General features: G+C 47.8%; 1 protein-coding gene across 1 annotated transcript; it reads left to right on the forward strand.

Annotated features, from left to right (window-relative positions):
* The first annotated feature begins 486 nt into the window (after positions 1-486).
* MEN1 (menin 1) lies at positions 487-14,814 on the forward strand. The gene is made up of 10 exons (XM_056853894.1): positions 487-570; positions 2,784-3,233; positions 4,236-4,444; positions 5,296-5,424; positions 6,442-6,482; positions 7,408-7,495; positions 8,060-8,196; positions 9,706-9,844; positions 12,837-13,007; positions 14,362-14,814. The coding sequence occupies exons 2-10, from the start codon at positions 2,798-2,800 to the stop codon at positions 14,791-14,793; spliced, it is 1,782 nt and encodes a 593-aa protein (XP_056709872.1). The 5' UTR covers positions 487-570; positions 2,784-2,797; the 3' UTR covers positions 14,794-14,814.
* The last annotated feature ends 1,055 nt before the right edge of the window (positions 14,815-15,869 follow it).

Below are 15,869 nucleotides of genomic sequence, written 5' to 3' on the forward strand. Positions count from 1 at the left end.
ACCAAAAAACACATCCAAACTGCTGCGCGCCTCTCCCACAATCTACATGCTCTTATATATAATTATCTTACACTTCTCTTAAAGAGGCCTACACCACAGTATGCTAAGCAGCGAGCCCCTCCCATTCCCCCTCTATTCTGAGGCAGGAGGGTTCTAAACGCCTGCAGCAAAATAACTAATCTGTAAATCTGGAACAGGAAAAAAAATGGCTTCATCCCTCCCTCGGCCCATCTTTTCTTTCAACCCCTTCGGGGACTTAAAACTGCTTGCGGGAAACCAGAAAAGCGGCAAGGAAGAACAAAGGACTACAACTCCCAGAAGCCACTAGGGAACGGGACTCGTTCTTGCGCGGGGCAGCGACGGCAAGACACGCCAGACTCCCGGCGTGCCCTGCGGCTGCCCGGTTGGCTCTTTGCCGGAAAAGGGGCGGGAGCTACCGCAAAAAAAACCCCGACTGGATTTTTTCCCAGCATGCCCCGCTGGCGCAAGACTCCAATTCCCGTGTGTCTGTGCGCGCGGAGCATGGCTGCAAATTGTGTAGCAGCGCATTCAAATTAGAAAACTGGAGAGGTGAGACCGAGAAGGGGGTGTGGCGGGAGGAACGGGGATTTGCTTGCAGCCCCCCTCCCCAAGACCTTCCTCGAAAGAAGCATGGAGGGGGGAGATTCAGTTGCAGGCGGGGGGGGGAGTGGTGCTGGAGGAGAGCATATGCCATCTCCCTCCTTGTTTTGGCGGCAACCGGGGGGGCGGGGAGGGCATATGAAATCAAGCACCTCTTTGCAAGTTCTTATTGCTGTTCATTGAGGACCCTCCTCGCTGTATTTTTCTGGTGCAACGAACGCAAAAACCCGTGGGAATAGCTGCGTTTTACTCTGTTGTAGCAGCAACGAAAAGGAGCTTTGTGGTGCCTGATTTATTTCATTCATTTGTACCCCAGCTTTCTTCCCAGTGGGGACCCAGAGTGGCTTACAGCATTCTCTACTCCTCCATTTCGTCCTCACAACAGCCCTGTGAGGTTGGCCAGGCAGGGAGAGCGTGACTGGCCCAAGGTCTCCCAGTGAGCTTCCATGGCACAAAGTGGAAATTCAAAGCTTGGTCTTCCAGATACTAGTCCAGCACTCTTAACCACTGCATTGTGGTATCAGCTTTTGCAGGATTGGTCAATCTAGTGTGCATTCACAGCAGTAACAGGTGGTAACATTGACTTGCTAAGCTAATTTAAACCAATTACCGCTGTTGTGAAAAGAGCATAAACATAAAATGGAACCTTACATAGAAATGTCAGACTGGATGTCTTGGGAGTTCCTGGCCTTGTTGTTTGCTACTGCCCCCTATGGCTGTATGTCTATCCGCTAACAGAAGAATTCAAGTATCTGAAATGGCTTGCCCCCACAAAGCTGATGCCATAATAACTCATTCTTTAAGGTGGCATGCTTGTATTAATTAAAAATCAGTGTCCCAAGATATTGGACATTTGTAAATGATTCCTACAGAACGTTCTTGGAGCTTGAAGCCATTGGCATGCGTAATATGTAGAACAGTCAGGCTTACTAGCTCAAGGTGGGCACTAGAGTTTTCCTGGATTTACAACTGATCTCCAGACTATATAGATAAGTTCTCCCGAAGGAACTGTCAGTTTTGGAAGGTGCACTCTATAGTATACCATCTAGGTTTGAGCCCAGCAGCACCTTAAAGACCAACAAGCTTTTTCAGGTATGAGCTTTCAAGAGTCAAATCTCCCTTTCGTCAGATCTGACAATGGGAGCTTTGACTCTCAAAAGCTTATACCCCAAAATGTTTGTTGGTCTCTGAGGTGCTGCTGGACTTGACTCTAGCTGTTGTACTGCAGACCAATATGGCTACCTTCTGAATCTATGGTATAGTATAGGGGAAGTGGAAGTCCTAGAGGAACTGCAGTGGGTGGATGCTCTAGGCCTTCCACTTCTTCCATTTTATACTATTGAGCCTCTAGACACCCACTGCACTGTGTCAGAATTTCAAAGGTGCCCACAGGCTCAAAAAGCTTGGGGACCCTTGCCGTAGAGAATTTATGGCCATGCCAAAATTTGAATGGTGAGGCTGTAATATCCAGCTATATTAAGCATCTGTATTACCCCAAGTGTGTCAAGCCTCTGATGTGAGACTTCAAGCTGCTCAGTTTCCTAGACAGAAGCAAGTTGTGGTAGAGCCTCTAAATTGTGGTTGTAATTGAGCGGTGGTTTGGAGCGGTGGACTCTGATCTGGAGGAGCGGGTTCGATTCCCCACTCCTCCACGTGAGCAGCAGACACTAAACTGGTGAACCGGGTTGGTTTCCCCACTCCTCCACATGAAGCCAGCTGGGTGACCTGGAGCTAGTCACAGTTCTCTTAGAGCTCTCTCAGCCCCACCTACCTCACAAGGCGTCTGTTGTGGGGAAGGGAAGGTGGTTGTAAGCTAGTTTGATTCTTCCTTAAGTGATAAAGTCGGCATATAAAAACCTACTCTTCTTCTTCCCTTGCCTGCAATATGAAGGTAGGTGCAATTGGGGCAGGGGAGAGCAGAGCCATGATTGGGGGTGGGGAATGGTGACCACAGTTTGGAGAGAGATGGGAGGTGTGATGGAGGTTTGATTCTTCCTTAAGTGGTAGAAGAAGTTGGCATATAAAAACCAACTCTTCTTTTTTTGTCCACATTAAGATTGTCTGTCTGTTTGTAGTGTTTGGCTGATAGTATCAGGGTGATGAATTCTTCCACTGTACGTGACCCTTTTCTCCTTCTCTCCCCCCTCCGACCCCCCATGCAGAGCTATCTTTTACCATGGGGCTGAAAGGCGCCCAAAAGGCCCTGTTCCCCTTGAGCTCGGTGCCGGACGTGGTGCGCCTTTTTGAGCTGGAGCTCCGCCGGGAGCAGCCAGATCTGGTGCTTCTCTCCTTGGTCCTGGGCTTTGTAGAGCACTTCCTGGCCGTCAACCGCGTCTTGCCCACCAACGTACCGGGCATCAGTTTTGAGCCGGCCCAGGGCCCCGACAGCTTGACGTACTTCCCGGTGGCCGACCTAAGTATCGTTGGCGCTCTGCACGCCCGTTTCACGGCCCAGATCCGAGGGGCTGTTGATCTCTCGCTCTATCCCCGTCCTGATGGTTACTCCTCCCGGGAGCTGGTCAAGAAAGTCTCGGACGTCATCTGGAACAGCCTGAGCCGCTCCTATTTCAAGGACCGGGCGCACATCCAGTCTCTGTTCAGCTTCATTACAGGTGAGGCCTCGTGCTCTCTGAAGGGGTTCCTGTGCCGCCATTTTGTGGCCTCCCATTGTGGAGATGGGTGGGAATTGTGGCTCAGTGGGAGAGCATCTGTTGGGCACACAGGTCCCCTGTTTAACCCCCAGCATCTCCAGTTAGAAGAATCATAAGAACATAAGAAAGGCCATGCTGGATCAGACCAAGGCCCATCAAGTCAAGCAGTCTGTTCACACAGTGGCCAACCAGGTGCCTCTAGGAAGCCCACAAACAAGACAACTGCTGCAGCATTGTTCTGCCTGTGTTCCACAGCACCTAATACAATAGGCCTGCTCCTCTGATCAGGTGGTAGGTGATGTGAAGGACCTCCCTGAGACCTTGGAGAGCTGCTGCCAGTCTGAGTAGATAATACAGACTTTGATGGATCAAGAGCCTGATTCATTGTATGGTAGCTCCATTTGTGTTGATGTGATATGGCCACTGTCTGGTGGAATAGCCTCCCAAATGAGATCAGGAGTTCTGCAGAGCCTGTAAGACGGAGCTATTCTGCCAGGATTATGGTTGAGGACAGCTATGGTTTTTCATCAGTGCTGGCCTCCCTGTCCTTCCCCACATCTCTTTCTTTAACATCTTTATTTAGGTTGGCTACTAGGTGGGGGGGATTACCTGTTCTGATTATTCCTCATTGGTCCCAAGTACCATCGAGGAGCTCCATTTTATATATTTCTGTATTGATCTTTGCTGATTTTACTGATTGTTGCTGTGTTTGGGGCTGGTTTTTATTGTTACACAATAATTTTAATGTATTTTATTGAATTTGGTGCATTGATTCTGTTATAAGCCGTTCTGAGCCCAGCTTTTGGCAGGGAGAGCGGCATATAAGAATAATAAATAAATAAATGTAGGTCCGGTGTTTGACACACCCTGCTGGCAGGCAGTTGTTTCATATTGGTGAAACATATCTCCTTATCTCTGGCCTGTCGTGCCTGCTTTAGTCTGATACCAGTTTCTCCATTTCAGGCACCAAACTAGACAGCTCAGGAGTGGCATTTGCTGTTGTGGGGGCCTGCCAGGTACTGGGGCTGCTGGATGTGCACCTGGCGCTCTCTGAGGACCACGCTTGGGTAGTGTTTGGCAAGGATGGTGAGCAGACGGCGGAAGTGACGTGGCATGGCAAAGGCAATGAGGACCGGCGTGGGCAGACGGTCAACACTGGTGTGGCAGAGCGGGTAACTTAAGTTTTGCTTGGGGAGGGACGCGTGCCTGTTTGAGTGTTTTGTGAACCCGGAGTGAAGCACTGAAGGCAAATGTGTTTTTGGAAGCATCTGGTTCAAATCTCGGCAGGGCTGTAACCTTGCTAGGTGGCATAAGGCAAGCTGCTTTTCTCTTGGCCTCTCTCCCAGCGTGGTGTAGTGGTTAAGAGCTGTGGTTTGGAGCGGTGGACTCTAATCTGAAGAACCCGGTTTGATTCCCCACTCCACATGAGCGGCAGGTGCTAATCTGGTGAACTGAGTTGGTTTCCCCCACTCCTCCACATGAAGCCAGCTGGGTGGCCTTGGGCTAGTCACAGTTCTCTCAGAACTCTCTCAGCCCCACCTACCTCACAGGGTGTCTGTTGTGGGGAAGGGAAGGTGATTGTAAGCCGGTTTGATTCTTCCTTAAGTGGCAGAGAAAGTCAGCATATAAAAACCAACTCTTCTTCCCTTGCCTGCAATATGAAGGTAGGTGCAATTGGGGCAGGGGAAAGCAGAGCCAGGATTGGGGGTGGGGAATGGTGACCACAGTTTGGAGAGAGATGGGAGGTGTGATGGAGGCTCCCACAGACACCTTGTACCAAAGGGCTCGTAAAACCTCCAGATGGCTACTGGCCCACCTCGCAGGGTTATTTGTAAAGGTTCCTGAAAGAATGTACGTGAAGTGCTTTGGACACGTGAAACGTGTTCTCTAAAATGTTGTTTTCATTGCCATCTCCGTCTTTCGTGGTGCCTGAAATTCCCACACTTCGGCATTTGAGAGAGATATGCAAACATTCACTGAAGTCCCAGGTATCTCACCTGCAAATACCCTCCTTTTTTTGCAGAGCTGGCTGTACCTGAAGGGCTCCTACCTGTGCTGCACTCGCCAGATGGAGGTGGCTTTCATGGTGTGCGCCATCAACCCCTCCATTGATCTGCACACCGACAGCCTAGAGCTGCTGCAGCTACAGCAGGTGGGCTGATGGCTCTGGCATCCCTCCTAAATTTCTGCTTGGTAGGGAAGCCTCTCTAGAGGAACTCTGGTCTTCTGCCCTGTGCGTAGAGGCTTCTGGGACATTATAGGCCCCTTTTGGGCCAGAGCATTTTTCTTGCTCCATCGCCATGGAGAGGGGCTGTGGCTCAGTGGTAGAGCATCTGCTTGGCATGCAGAAGGTCCCAGGTTCAATCCCCGGCATCTCCAGTTAAAGGGACTAGGCAAGTAGGTGATGTGAAAGACCCCTGCCTGAGACCCTGGAGAGCCGCTGCCTGTCTGAGTAGACTATACTGACTTTGATGGACCAAAGGTCTGATTCAGTATAAGGCAGCTTTATGTGTTCATGTCCCTTGTCTTGGTCCGCACACACGTTTCCTTTAAGCCTCCTGTATCATCCTTCTTCCCACTTGCCTTTTGGGGTGGGGGAGGAAACACAGGTTTATGCAAAATTATGCAAGAGATCCAGCAGTATCATTAATGACACTGACTAAATACAGCCTCCATGTTCTGTATGGCCTCCCCCCTTTTCTCTTTCCCTCCTTTCCCTTCCCTTTCTCTTTTCCTTGCTGGGCCCACAAATCAAACAAATAAATAAGGCCCCGGTCATCCATTTTTGGATCTCCCACTTTTGTCCCTCCTGTAATCCACATTCAAACAATGTTGGGGACACCATACTTTTATGGAAAAAGGAACAAAATCCTAGAATTTTAATTGATGTTATATTTAACTAAAAATGATTTTATTATCATTGACTGTATGGGTCGTAGTACATGGGAAGCCGCCTTGAGTCTGGCTGGGCCGGGGGAGGGCATGGTACAAATTGAATAAAATTAATAAATTAAAATAATAAATAAAGGCTGAAACCCTCTGAAAGCTATTTGCCGGGGGGGGGGGGGATCCAGTAGGCTACTATGTGGAACAGGATGTTGGATGAGGTGGTCTTACTTGTCTGATCGCACTCGGCTTCTCTTATGTTCTCTGTCTCCATCTTTTGCAGAGGTTGCTGTGGGTTCTCTTTGATCTGGGCCATCTGGAGAGGTCAGTCTTCTGGAGCAGGCCTCTCTCTCTCCCTGCTCCTTGCCTTACTCACAGTCACCTTCATACCAGCAGTTATTTCAGCAACAGCCTCTAACTCATGCTGCCTCGTGTATTCTCACAGAGGGCTGATCTGTGTGTTTGTGTTTTAGTCCTTTGCTGTCTCACTGTCAGATGATGGAGGGGGTGGACTTGGCTTAAAACAGCTGCTACTTCCAAATGTCACCTCCCAAGAAAGGGGGGTGGGGTACAGCCTCTCTAAAGTTAAACAACACGCTAGAAATCATGCTAATTTTTTCAACTTCAGACAGCCACGTCCTTACCACCTAGGAGATCTTGTGTGAGGACCTTGCCCCTTAGGAGTGGGGCTGTGCTCAGTAAAAGACCTTCATCTGAGACCCTGGAGAGCTGCTGCCAATCAGAGCAGACAATATTGTTCTTCACAGACCAATGGCTTGACTCACTATAAGCCATCTTCCTGAGCATCCACCTGTGATGTTCCATCTGTGAAGTGGCTCTTCCCTCATGACTATATTTATTTACTTCATTCATTCTCCACCTTTCTCCCGAAATGGGGACCCACGGCAGCTTACACCAATCTATTCTCCTCCATTTTATCTTCACAACAAACCTGTGAGGTAGATTATGCTGAGAGGATGTGACTGGCCCATCTAACCACCACACTGTCTCTGAACACTACAAAAGGTGGTATTTTTCCCAGCATGAAACTGGGATATCCCAAACGATTCCATAAAATGATACATTTTGTGTATAAAATGTACATGAACCATACCAGGTTATTGGTAACTAGGACTATCCTAGTCCTCAGTCTTGAAGTTCTTTGTAGCTATGGCTGAGAGAAAACTCTCTGTAAAGATCAGCAATCCTTTCCCACTAGCTGTCTCAACACTTCCATCTTCCATCACAGGTATCCGATGGCTCTGGGGAATCTGGCTGACCTGGAGGAGCTGGAACCCACTTCTGGCCGACCCGACCCCCTCTTTCTCTACCATAAGGTATCCCTCTGTTCTGACTGAAAACAGGCAGGATATTGTGCTCTGACTGAAAACAGGCAGGATATTGTAGTGGCCGTAGGAGATCTTTGTGGGTGGGACTCTGGCTCCACCTGCATCCTTCGGCTTCATCCCTCTACAGTTGGGCTTGCTGGCCAATGAGTTTTTTTTCTTTAAACTGATGAGGGGTACTTAAAGGACAGAAGCGTCTTGCTTGACGTTTGGGGCTGAACAGGAAAGTTCTGTTATCCAGAACGGCAATAATATAATCCAAGAGGGCTGCACCTTCTGCCAGAATGGCAGTGGTATAATCCAAGAGGGCTGCACTTTCTGCCACATGGCAAGGGATCCTCATGGATTACGTGCGGTTGCTTCATCATGTACTGCCTATGCTGCTGGGGAATCAGCTTCTCAACTCTGTGGGTTAAATTATGTGCTGTTGTGCCCTTCTGTAAAAACTACTTTATCATCGTTTTTCCTATATGTGTAATCAGCTGATCCTAAAAATGTCTGGATCTGATCCCACTCTGCCTTAAGCACCCCCCATCTCTTGTCTTCTTCTTTCAGGGGATCAATTCTGCCAAGCAGTACTACAACAATGAACACATCTATCCGTACATGTACCTTGCAGGCTACCACTGTCGGAACAAAAACGTCAAGGAGGCACTGGAGGCTTGGGCTGACTCAGCCACTGTGATCCAAGAGTGAGTTCCTTTTCCAAGGACAGAAATTTTACCCCCCGTTTTCCCCCCCCACTTGGCTGTGACCAACTGGTTGAGTGCCCAGAACACCAGCCTAACAGATAAGGGCGGGGGGGGGGGACAACAAGGCCAAGTAGGACTCAGGGGCTGCTTCCACATGGAGTTTTTACTCCTGCTTCATGTCCCCGTGGCGCAGAGTGGTAAGCTGCAGTACTGCAGTCCAAGCTCTGCTCACGACCTGAGTTCGATCCCGACAGAAGTTGGTTTCAGGTAGCCAGCTCAAGGTTGACTCAGCCTTCCATCCTTCCGAGGTCGGTAGAATGAGTACCCAGCTTGCAAGGGGTAAAGGGAAGACGACCGGGGAAGGCACTGGCAAACCACCCCCGTAAACAAAGTCGGCCTAGTAAATGTCGGCATGTGGCATCATCCCATGGGTCAGGAATGACCCGGTGCTTGCACAGGGGACCTTTACCTTTTTTTTCATGTCTAAACAGAAGTAGGGAGTTTTGTTTCTTTGTTTTTTGAGAATGCGTACAACATTTATCATCCAGTTTCTAGGGCGCCAGTGGAACAGCCTTCCTCGGGAGATGGTGGGCTCTCTTTCTATGGAGGTTTTTAAGCAGAGGCTAGATGGCTATTTGACAGCAATGATGATTCTGTGAACGTAGGCAGATCCTGAAAGGGAGGGCAGGAAGGGTTCCATCAGTGCTTAGCTCTTGTGGTCCTTCCTTACATGCCCATGGTAATGTCAGTCGCACTTTGGGGTCAGGAAGCAATTTTCCTCCAGGCCAGGTTCGCCAGAGATCCTGGTGGGTTTTTTTTTTTTGCCATCTTCTGGGCATGGAGCAAGGGGTCACTGGGGTGAGGGGCGGGGAGGTAGTTGTGAATTTCCTGTGTTGCGCAAAGTGTTGGACTAGATGACCCTGGAGGTCCCTTCCAATTCTATGATTTGGAAGTGTATTTCCATACCATGTGATAGGAATTGGTAATTGACATGTCACTGTAGTCTAACCTTAGAGTAATACGTCAATTACCATTTTAAAAAGCCTGATGAAGTCCTCTGGCGGCACTCAGCCAGCTGGGTGACCGTGGGCTAGTCACAGTTCTCTCTGAACTCTCTCAGCCCCACCTACCTCACAAGGTGTCTGTTGTGGGGAGAGGAAGGGAAGGAGATTGTAAGGTTTGATTCTCCTTAAAAGGTAGAAAAAGTCAGCATATGAAAACCAACTCTTCAGTTGTGGGAACTGTGCTGTGGAACACAAGATTAAAGAGTACTGGAGACGATGGGTGAAAAATAGCCAGTCTGACATTCCATTTGATGAAAGGGTTTGTCCTTGTGGGCTTGGCGTTGTGGAAGATCTCAGCCAAAATATACTTCCTCATCCTTCGTATAGTTCTCATTGATTTCTGCTCACCAGGTTAGACTTAGAGTTGTTGTCCATAAAACAGCACCCACTCCTGCAGGTGGGGAGGCCCTCCCACATCCATTTGCCCTCTTCCTTTTTTCTCCAGTTATAACTACTGTCGGGAGGATGAGGAAATCTACAAAGAATTCTTCGATGTGGCCAACGATGTCGTTCCTAACTTGCTAAAAGAGGTGGCCAGCCTCGCTGACTTGGTGGAGGAGAAGGGGAGTGGAGAGAGAGGAGAGGTAAGGAGGGTGGTGAATCGGGGCCCAGAATGGAGGAGAAACAGTCGGGAATGACTGTTTTTGATCAGCGCTTTGAACGAGGTTTGGAAAAGAACATGGAAGAAACACGGTCCCTACCCAGAAGTCCTGCAGGCTATAGTAGATAGCAACAACTGGTGGGGGCTGACTCTGAGTAGTAGACTGGGGCAGAGGAATATTAGGAGTGGCAAGCAAGTCTTTGCTAAAAGGATGCTTGTGGGGGAGTGCAGGCACATCCTGGCACAGGAAACTGTGTGGCAGGAAGCATGGTTTATACATGCAGGAGAATGAGGTGGTAAAATGGGCTGTACTGCTTCAGATTGCAGGTGGTGGATTCCAGTTCTGAATGCTCCTTCGCATTAAAAAAAAGAGCAGTCTATAAAAAGAAAAGGAGCATAGCAGGGAGAAAGGTTCTGCCCTTCTCTTGGCTTATAATACTGGTTTTCTGTTTGCCAGGGTTGTTGGTTTTTGTTTTAACGTAAGGGAGTGTTCTAAAATCTGACCCTCCACCTGTAGTCTGAATTGGTGCAGTCCATTTTACCACCTCATGCCTCCGTGTATGTGATCCAAGCATGGAAGGGTGGACACATGAAGCTGCCTTCTACTGAGTCAGACCATTAGGCTATCAAGATCAGTATTGTCTATTTTAAGTTTAGCTTATAACTCCTTTTTTGAGAAAGTTACTACCTTGCTGGATCAGGGGAATGCTGTAGACATAGTTTATCTAGATTTCAGTAAGGCTTTTGATAAGGTTCCACATAGTATTTTATATGACAAATTGGGAAAATGTGGGTTAGATCCTATTATTGTTAGATGGATCTGCAACTGGTTGACAGATCGTACCCAAAGAGTGCTAGTTAATGGTTCCTCGTCCACTTGGAGAGAAGTGACTAGTGGAGTTCCTCAGGGATCTGTGCTGGGCCCTGTGCTGTTCAACATCTTTATAAATGATTTGGATGAAGGAATAGAGGGAATGCTTATTAAATTTGCAGATGATACTAAATTGGGAGGGGTAGCAAATACGGTAGAAGACAGAGCCAAGATGCAGGATGATCTTGACAGGCTGGAGAAATGGGCTAGAACTAATAAAATGCACTTCAACAAAGACAAATGTAAAGTTCTGCATTTAGGTAGGAAAAATCAAATGGGGGAGACTTGTTTAAGCAGTAGTGTGTGTGAAAAGGATCTTGGGGTCTTACTAGACCAAACACTGAACATGAGTCAGCAGTGTGATGCTGTAACTAAAAAGGCAAATGCAGTCTTGGGCTGCATCAACAGAAGTATAGTGTCCAGATCACGCGAAGTGATGGTATCGCTTTACTCTGCTCTGGTTAGACCTCACCTAGAGTACTGTGTTCAGTTTTGGGCACCTCAATTTAAGAAAGATGTAGACAAGCTGGAACGTGTCCAGAGAAGGGCAACAAAGATGGTGAGGGGTCTGGAGACCAAGTCCTATGAGGAAAGGTTGAAGGAGCTGGGTATGTTTAGCCTGAAGAGGAAAAGACTGAGAAGGGATATGATAACCATGTTCAAGTACTTGAAGGGCTGTCATATAGAGGAGGGTGCCAAGTTGTTTTCTGTTGCCCAAGAAGGTCGGACCAGAACCAACGGGTTGAAATTAAATCAAAAGAATTTCCATCTAGACATCAGGAAGAATTCTCTAACAGTTAGAGTGGTTCCTCATTGGAACAGGCTTCCTCGGGAGGTGGTAAGCTCTCCTTCCCTGGAGGTTTTTAAGAAGAGGTTAGATGGCCATCTGTCAGCAATGCTGATTCTGTGACCTTAGGCAGATGATGAGAGGGAGGGCATCTTGGCCATCTTCTGGTCACTAGGGGTGTGGAGGGGGGAGGTAGTTGTGAATTTCCTGCATTGTACAGGGGGTTGGACTTGATGGCCCTGGTGGTCCCCCAACTCTATGATTCTATAAACAAGAAGAAAATTTTTAAAAACCCAAAAGCAATAGGTTAAACATACTAGTACAGTCAAGATATGTTCCAATACTTGGTCTATTATACATTAGTGCTTTTTACAGAAATCATACAGTTTGTTGTATTCACTTAGCAGAACTTAATAAATGCAAATCATAATGATAGTTTCATGGGCAATTGTTGACTTCGTATTCTCATATTCTAGAAAAGGAAGCCATCTATTTAAAAAGTTCATAGGTTCTCCAGATTGCAATTTTTAACACCTGTTGGTGGCTTTCATTGTCTCTTCCGTATAACTGTTTTCTGGTTTTGTTGTGAATGAATATTGTAGCATGTTCAGATCAGGGTATGGATGACTTAATATCCAGTCCATTGCAAAAAGAGAGCGCCTTGATGCAGGTGAGCGTTTAGGTGTAACTTGGTTATAACTTTCAGTGTATCTTCAAGGCAGCTGTTAAGGCTATTACTCTTATCTGTAGTTTATTACTTATCTTTACCAGACAGCAGATAAATTAAATGGTAATCATGAGAAAAAAACAGGAAAGTGTGAAATCAATGGAGAAATAAAAGACGATCTTAAAGAAGAATATAAATCACAACTGAATAAAAAATGGGTAAATGTTTCTGTCTTTGCCTTTCCACACGGGCAGACTCTCTGGTCAATTGGACTGTCTTAAGAATCTGCCTGATAATTTGTTGAGAGGTAAGGCATTATGTCTGGCCAAGAAGAAAAGTCTTTGAAAGGTTGGAATAGTTAGGAATTTTAGATAGTCTGGAAGCACTGGAAAAGATGGGGGCAATCTGACCCCAGGCAGAGGGAGCACGTTTCCTTTTGGCATCACCACATAATTCACAGTGGTCCCTACGTTCTAAATCTGTATCTTGTTCATTACTAGAGGAAGGTCTGAGGGAAAACTTGCGTAGGAAATCTGTAAGCTTGACAGTCTCTCATCTATCTTTGGACTTAACACTCAAGTTTGGGAGACCCAGCCAGCATGAACAATGCGTATGGAGCAAGCTGACCTTGCCCTTCTCTCCTCCCTTAGCCTTCTCCATCCCAGGCTGGCGGTTCAGCTCTGCAGGACCCCGAGTGTTTCGCTCACCTCCTGCGTTTCTACGACGGAATCTGCAAATGGGAAGAGGGCAGCCCCACGCCCGTCCTCCACGTGGGCTGGGCCACGTTCTTGGTGCAATCCCTGAGTCGTTTTGAAGGGACGGTGAGCAACGACCACCTTTGCAATATTCCCTGCTATGTATTTCTTTACATTAGAATTAAATAAGCATAGGAGAGCTTTAACCCTCGCCCGAGGATCTGCTCTACCCTCAGCTTTATTGGAGGGAAAATTCAGGAAGTTGCCAAGAGCACAGTGGGAGTGCCCATGTGGTGCGGGAGAATTGGAAAGCGCAAACCATGTGCTCCTCAGATGTGGCTATTATGAGGGTATTCGGCGGAAGCTGATTCATCCACTTATTAATTTAATGGAGTCAGAGGTAATGAAACTTCTTTGGGATGGGGACTTTTTGTCTCTCTCAAGTTGCCAAATTTTGCGCTGCTGCAATTAAGACCTGTACGGGAAAGGTGAACATTGGGACTGGCTAATTTTTATCTGGTAATTTATTGGTTTTAACAGTTTTAAAATTGTGATATTTTTAAACAAGAGAGATCCTAATCTCTCGCAGGTTGTATCTGGTTGTTTTATTCTGGCCTTTGCTATAAATAAATTTATTCAAATTTATTCACCTTTGCAACGCGAGGGGGTTGGCATGGGGCTTTGAAAGTCCGAGAGATGGAGCGTGTGTGTCAGAGGTGGGGAGGGCTGACATCAAATCGCTTTCAGGGGTGCTGCAAGCCAGCAGTGCCTTGTGGGGTTGGGATGTATTCCAGTATGGCAGGGAATATTCAAAGTCTGATGATATTTGGTTGGGAGTGCAGTTATTAGTGGGAAATAAAGTTCCATCATAGTTGGATTTGGGATATCAGGTTAGGGTAATCTGGATAGTCAAAGAGAGATGTCAGTTTTGGAGTTAAATTTTGGGAGTCTTGTAAGCTTGGCTTGGTTGCAGGAAGCCCTGGGTGAAACCCAGGAAGGCTTCTGAAACCCTCTGCCAGAGGAAATATAAAGCATTTAAGATGCATTAAAAAGATTAAGGATGGCAGATCAGATTTTATAGTAGTTTCTAACCATTGTGTAAAATCCAGCTTCTTCCCTGTTTGTTCCTTCAGCTTACCTAACTCTTGGCCCTTTCCTCTTTTTGGCTCTCTGTCACCTCGGCACCCCGTTTCCACTTCCTTCTAGTAGCACACAATCCCTCCTGTACCTATACCAACTATCACTGAGTTTTTCCTTCCACTCAAAGTAGCTTCTCATTCCCCTTGCAGAAGTTGCACCGATCGTTGGCATTCTATGACTGACTCTCTCTTCCCCCAACATTTAGCATAGGTTTATGGTCCTGAAACTTCGCAGACAGTCGACGCAAGTACTTAAACGTAGTGCTGGTTTTGGGCAGGCGAGGATTGGTTTGAGGGATAACTTCCTGCGTATTAATCATGCCCTTTCTACCTGCGCTCAGGTGCGGCAAAAGGTGACTCTGGTGAGCCGAGAGGTGGACGCCAATGATGACGATGACCAGGGCAGCGAGGACCTGCGGGAGGGGCGACGCCGCGGGCCCCGCCGCGAGTCCAAACCCGAGGAGCCACCCCTGCCCAAGAAGGTGACAGAGCGCCGACGCCCAAGCTCAGGCCAACGTGCGGACAGGCCTGCTCTGGAGAAGGAGGAAGGGCCCAGTAGCGGCCCGAGCCCCCCTCCCGAAGGGCCCATTCTCACATTCCAGAGCGAGAAGATGAAGGGCATGAAAGAGCTGCTGGTGGCTGCCAAGATCAATTCCAGCGCTATCAAGCTGCAGCTCACGGCTCAGTCCCAGGTGCAGCTGAAGAAGCAGAAAGCCTCAGCCCCCCGTGACTACAACCTCTCCTTCCTCAAGCGGCCCCGGAAGTCCCTCTGAACCAACCAGGGGGCTGCCCTCAGAGCCCGTGACTGTGTCCATTTTCGAGGCACTGCTGCGTCGCCTGCTGCACCTAGCGGGGACCATGGAAAGCAATACAAGTCTTTTTGTTCCTTACGTAGGGGTTAAATTTCCTCCTGAGGACCCCAAAGGCAGTTAGACTCTCCTCTTGCCACAACAGGGTCCCTGAGAGGCAGCGGAATTAGGTTAAGCTCCTGGCGTGAATCTCTAAATGGACAGGGTGCCTGGTATGCACACTATTGTCTGTTGTTGGAAGCCTTGCTACTGGTGTCCCCCCACCCCTTGGCCAGAGCTTTGAGGCACTTGTTGACAAGAAAGCTTGGGGGGGTAAGGGGTGTCTGTGCGAAGATAAATAGTGCTAAGCAGAGTGGAGGCAGGGGTTATAGCACTTGCTGCCTCTGCAGTCATATTTGCAATAAGGGGGAAGGGGGTCACGATTTGTACTGCCGATGTTTGGATTTTGTAAAAGGATAATAAATGAGCGTGACTTTTTTTAAGAAGCGGTATCTTCGTATGATTTTTTAACATCACTACAGATTCTGATATTCGATCCTTTTTTGGGGGAAGGTGTTGCAACCATGCTGAGGTAGTTGTGAGGAGCTGTGGCTCATTGGTAGAGCATCTGCTTGGCATGCAGAAGGTCCCAGGTTCAATCCCCGGCATCTCCAGTTAAACGGACTTGGCAGGTAGGTGATGTGAAAGAACCCTGCCTGAGACCCTGGAGAGCCACTGCCAGTCTGAGCAGACAATACTGACTTTGATGGACCAAGGGTCTGATTCAGTGTAAGGCAGCTTCCTGTTCATTAAAGTGATCTTGAAACACTGTCCTATCACGGTCAGATCACAGCTTGGAAAAAAGTTTGAACACAAACCTTCCATGTGTAGTCTTGCAAACACCAGTTTAGTGGCAGGTAGATTCTACTGTGTAGCAATAATGTATTGTCTCTCACAATCTTTGGTCCCAGGCAGAATCCAGCTCTCTTCCTCCGCTGGTACACTGCCTCTGTCAGCTGATGTATCACCTCTAACCATGGCTGGTGTAAACAAGATTATTT

Source organism: Euleptes europaea, chromosome 7, assembly GCF_029931775.1.
Source record: "Euleptes europaea isolate rEulEur1 chromosome 7, rEulEur1.hap1, whole genome shotgun sequence".
Classification (NCBI taxonomy): Eukaryota; Metazoa; Chordata; class Lepidosauria; order Squamata; family Sphaerodactylidae; genus Euleptes; species Euleptes europaea.

Bases quoted from the DNA above. Each gene is read 5' to 3' on its own strand.
- MEN1 (XM_056853894.1), top strand. From the start codon at position 2,798: ATGGGGCTGAAAGGCGCCCAAAAGGCCCTGTTCCCCTTGAGCTCGGTG. The intron at 5,425-6,441 runs GTGGGCTGATGG...CATCTTTTGCAG, and splicing joins AGCTGCTGCAGCTACAGCAG to AGGTTGCTGTGGGTTCTCTT. The intron at 7,496-8,059 runs GTATCCCTCTGT...TTCTTCTTTCAG, and splicing joins CCCTCTTTCTCTACCATAAG to GGGATCAATTCTGCCAAGCA.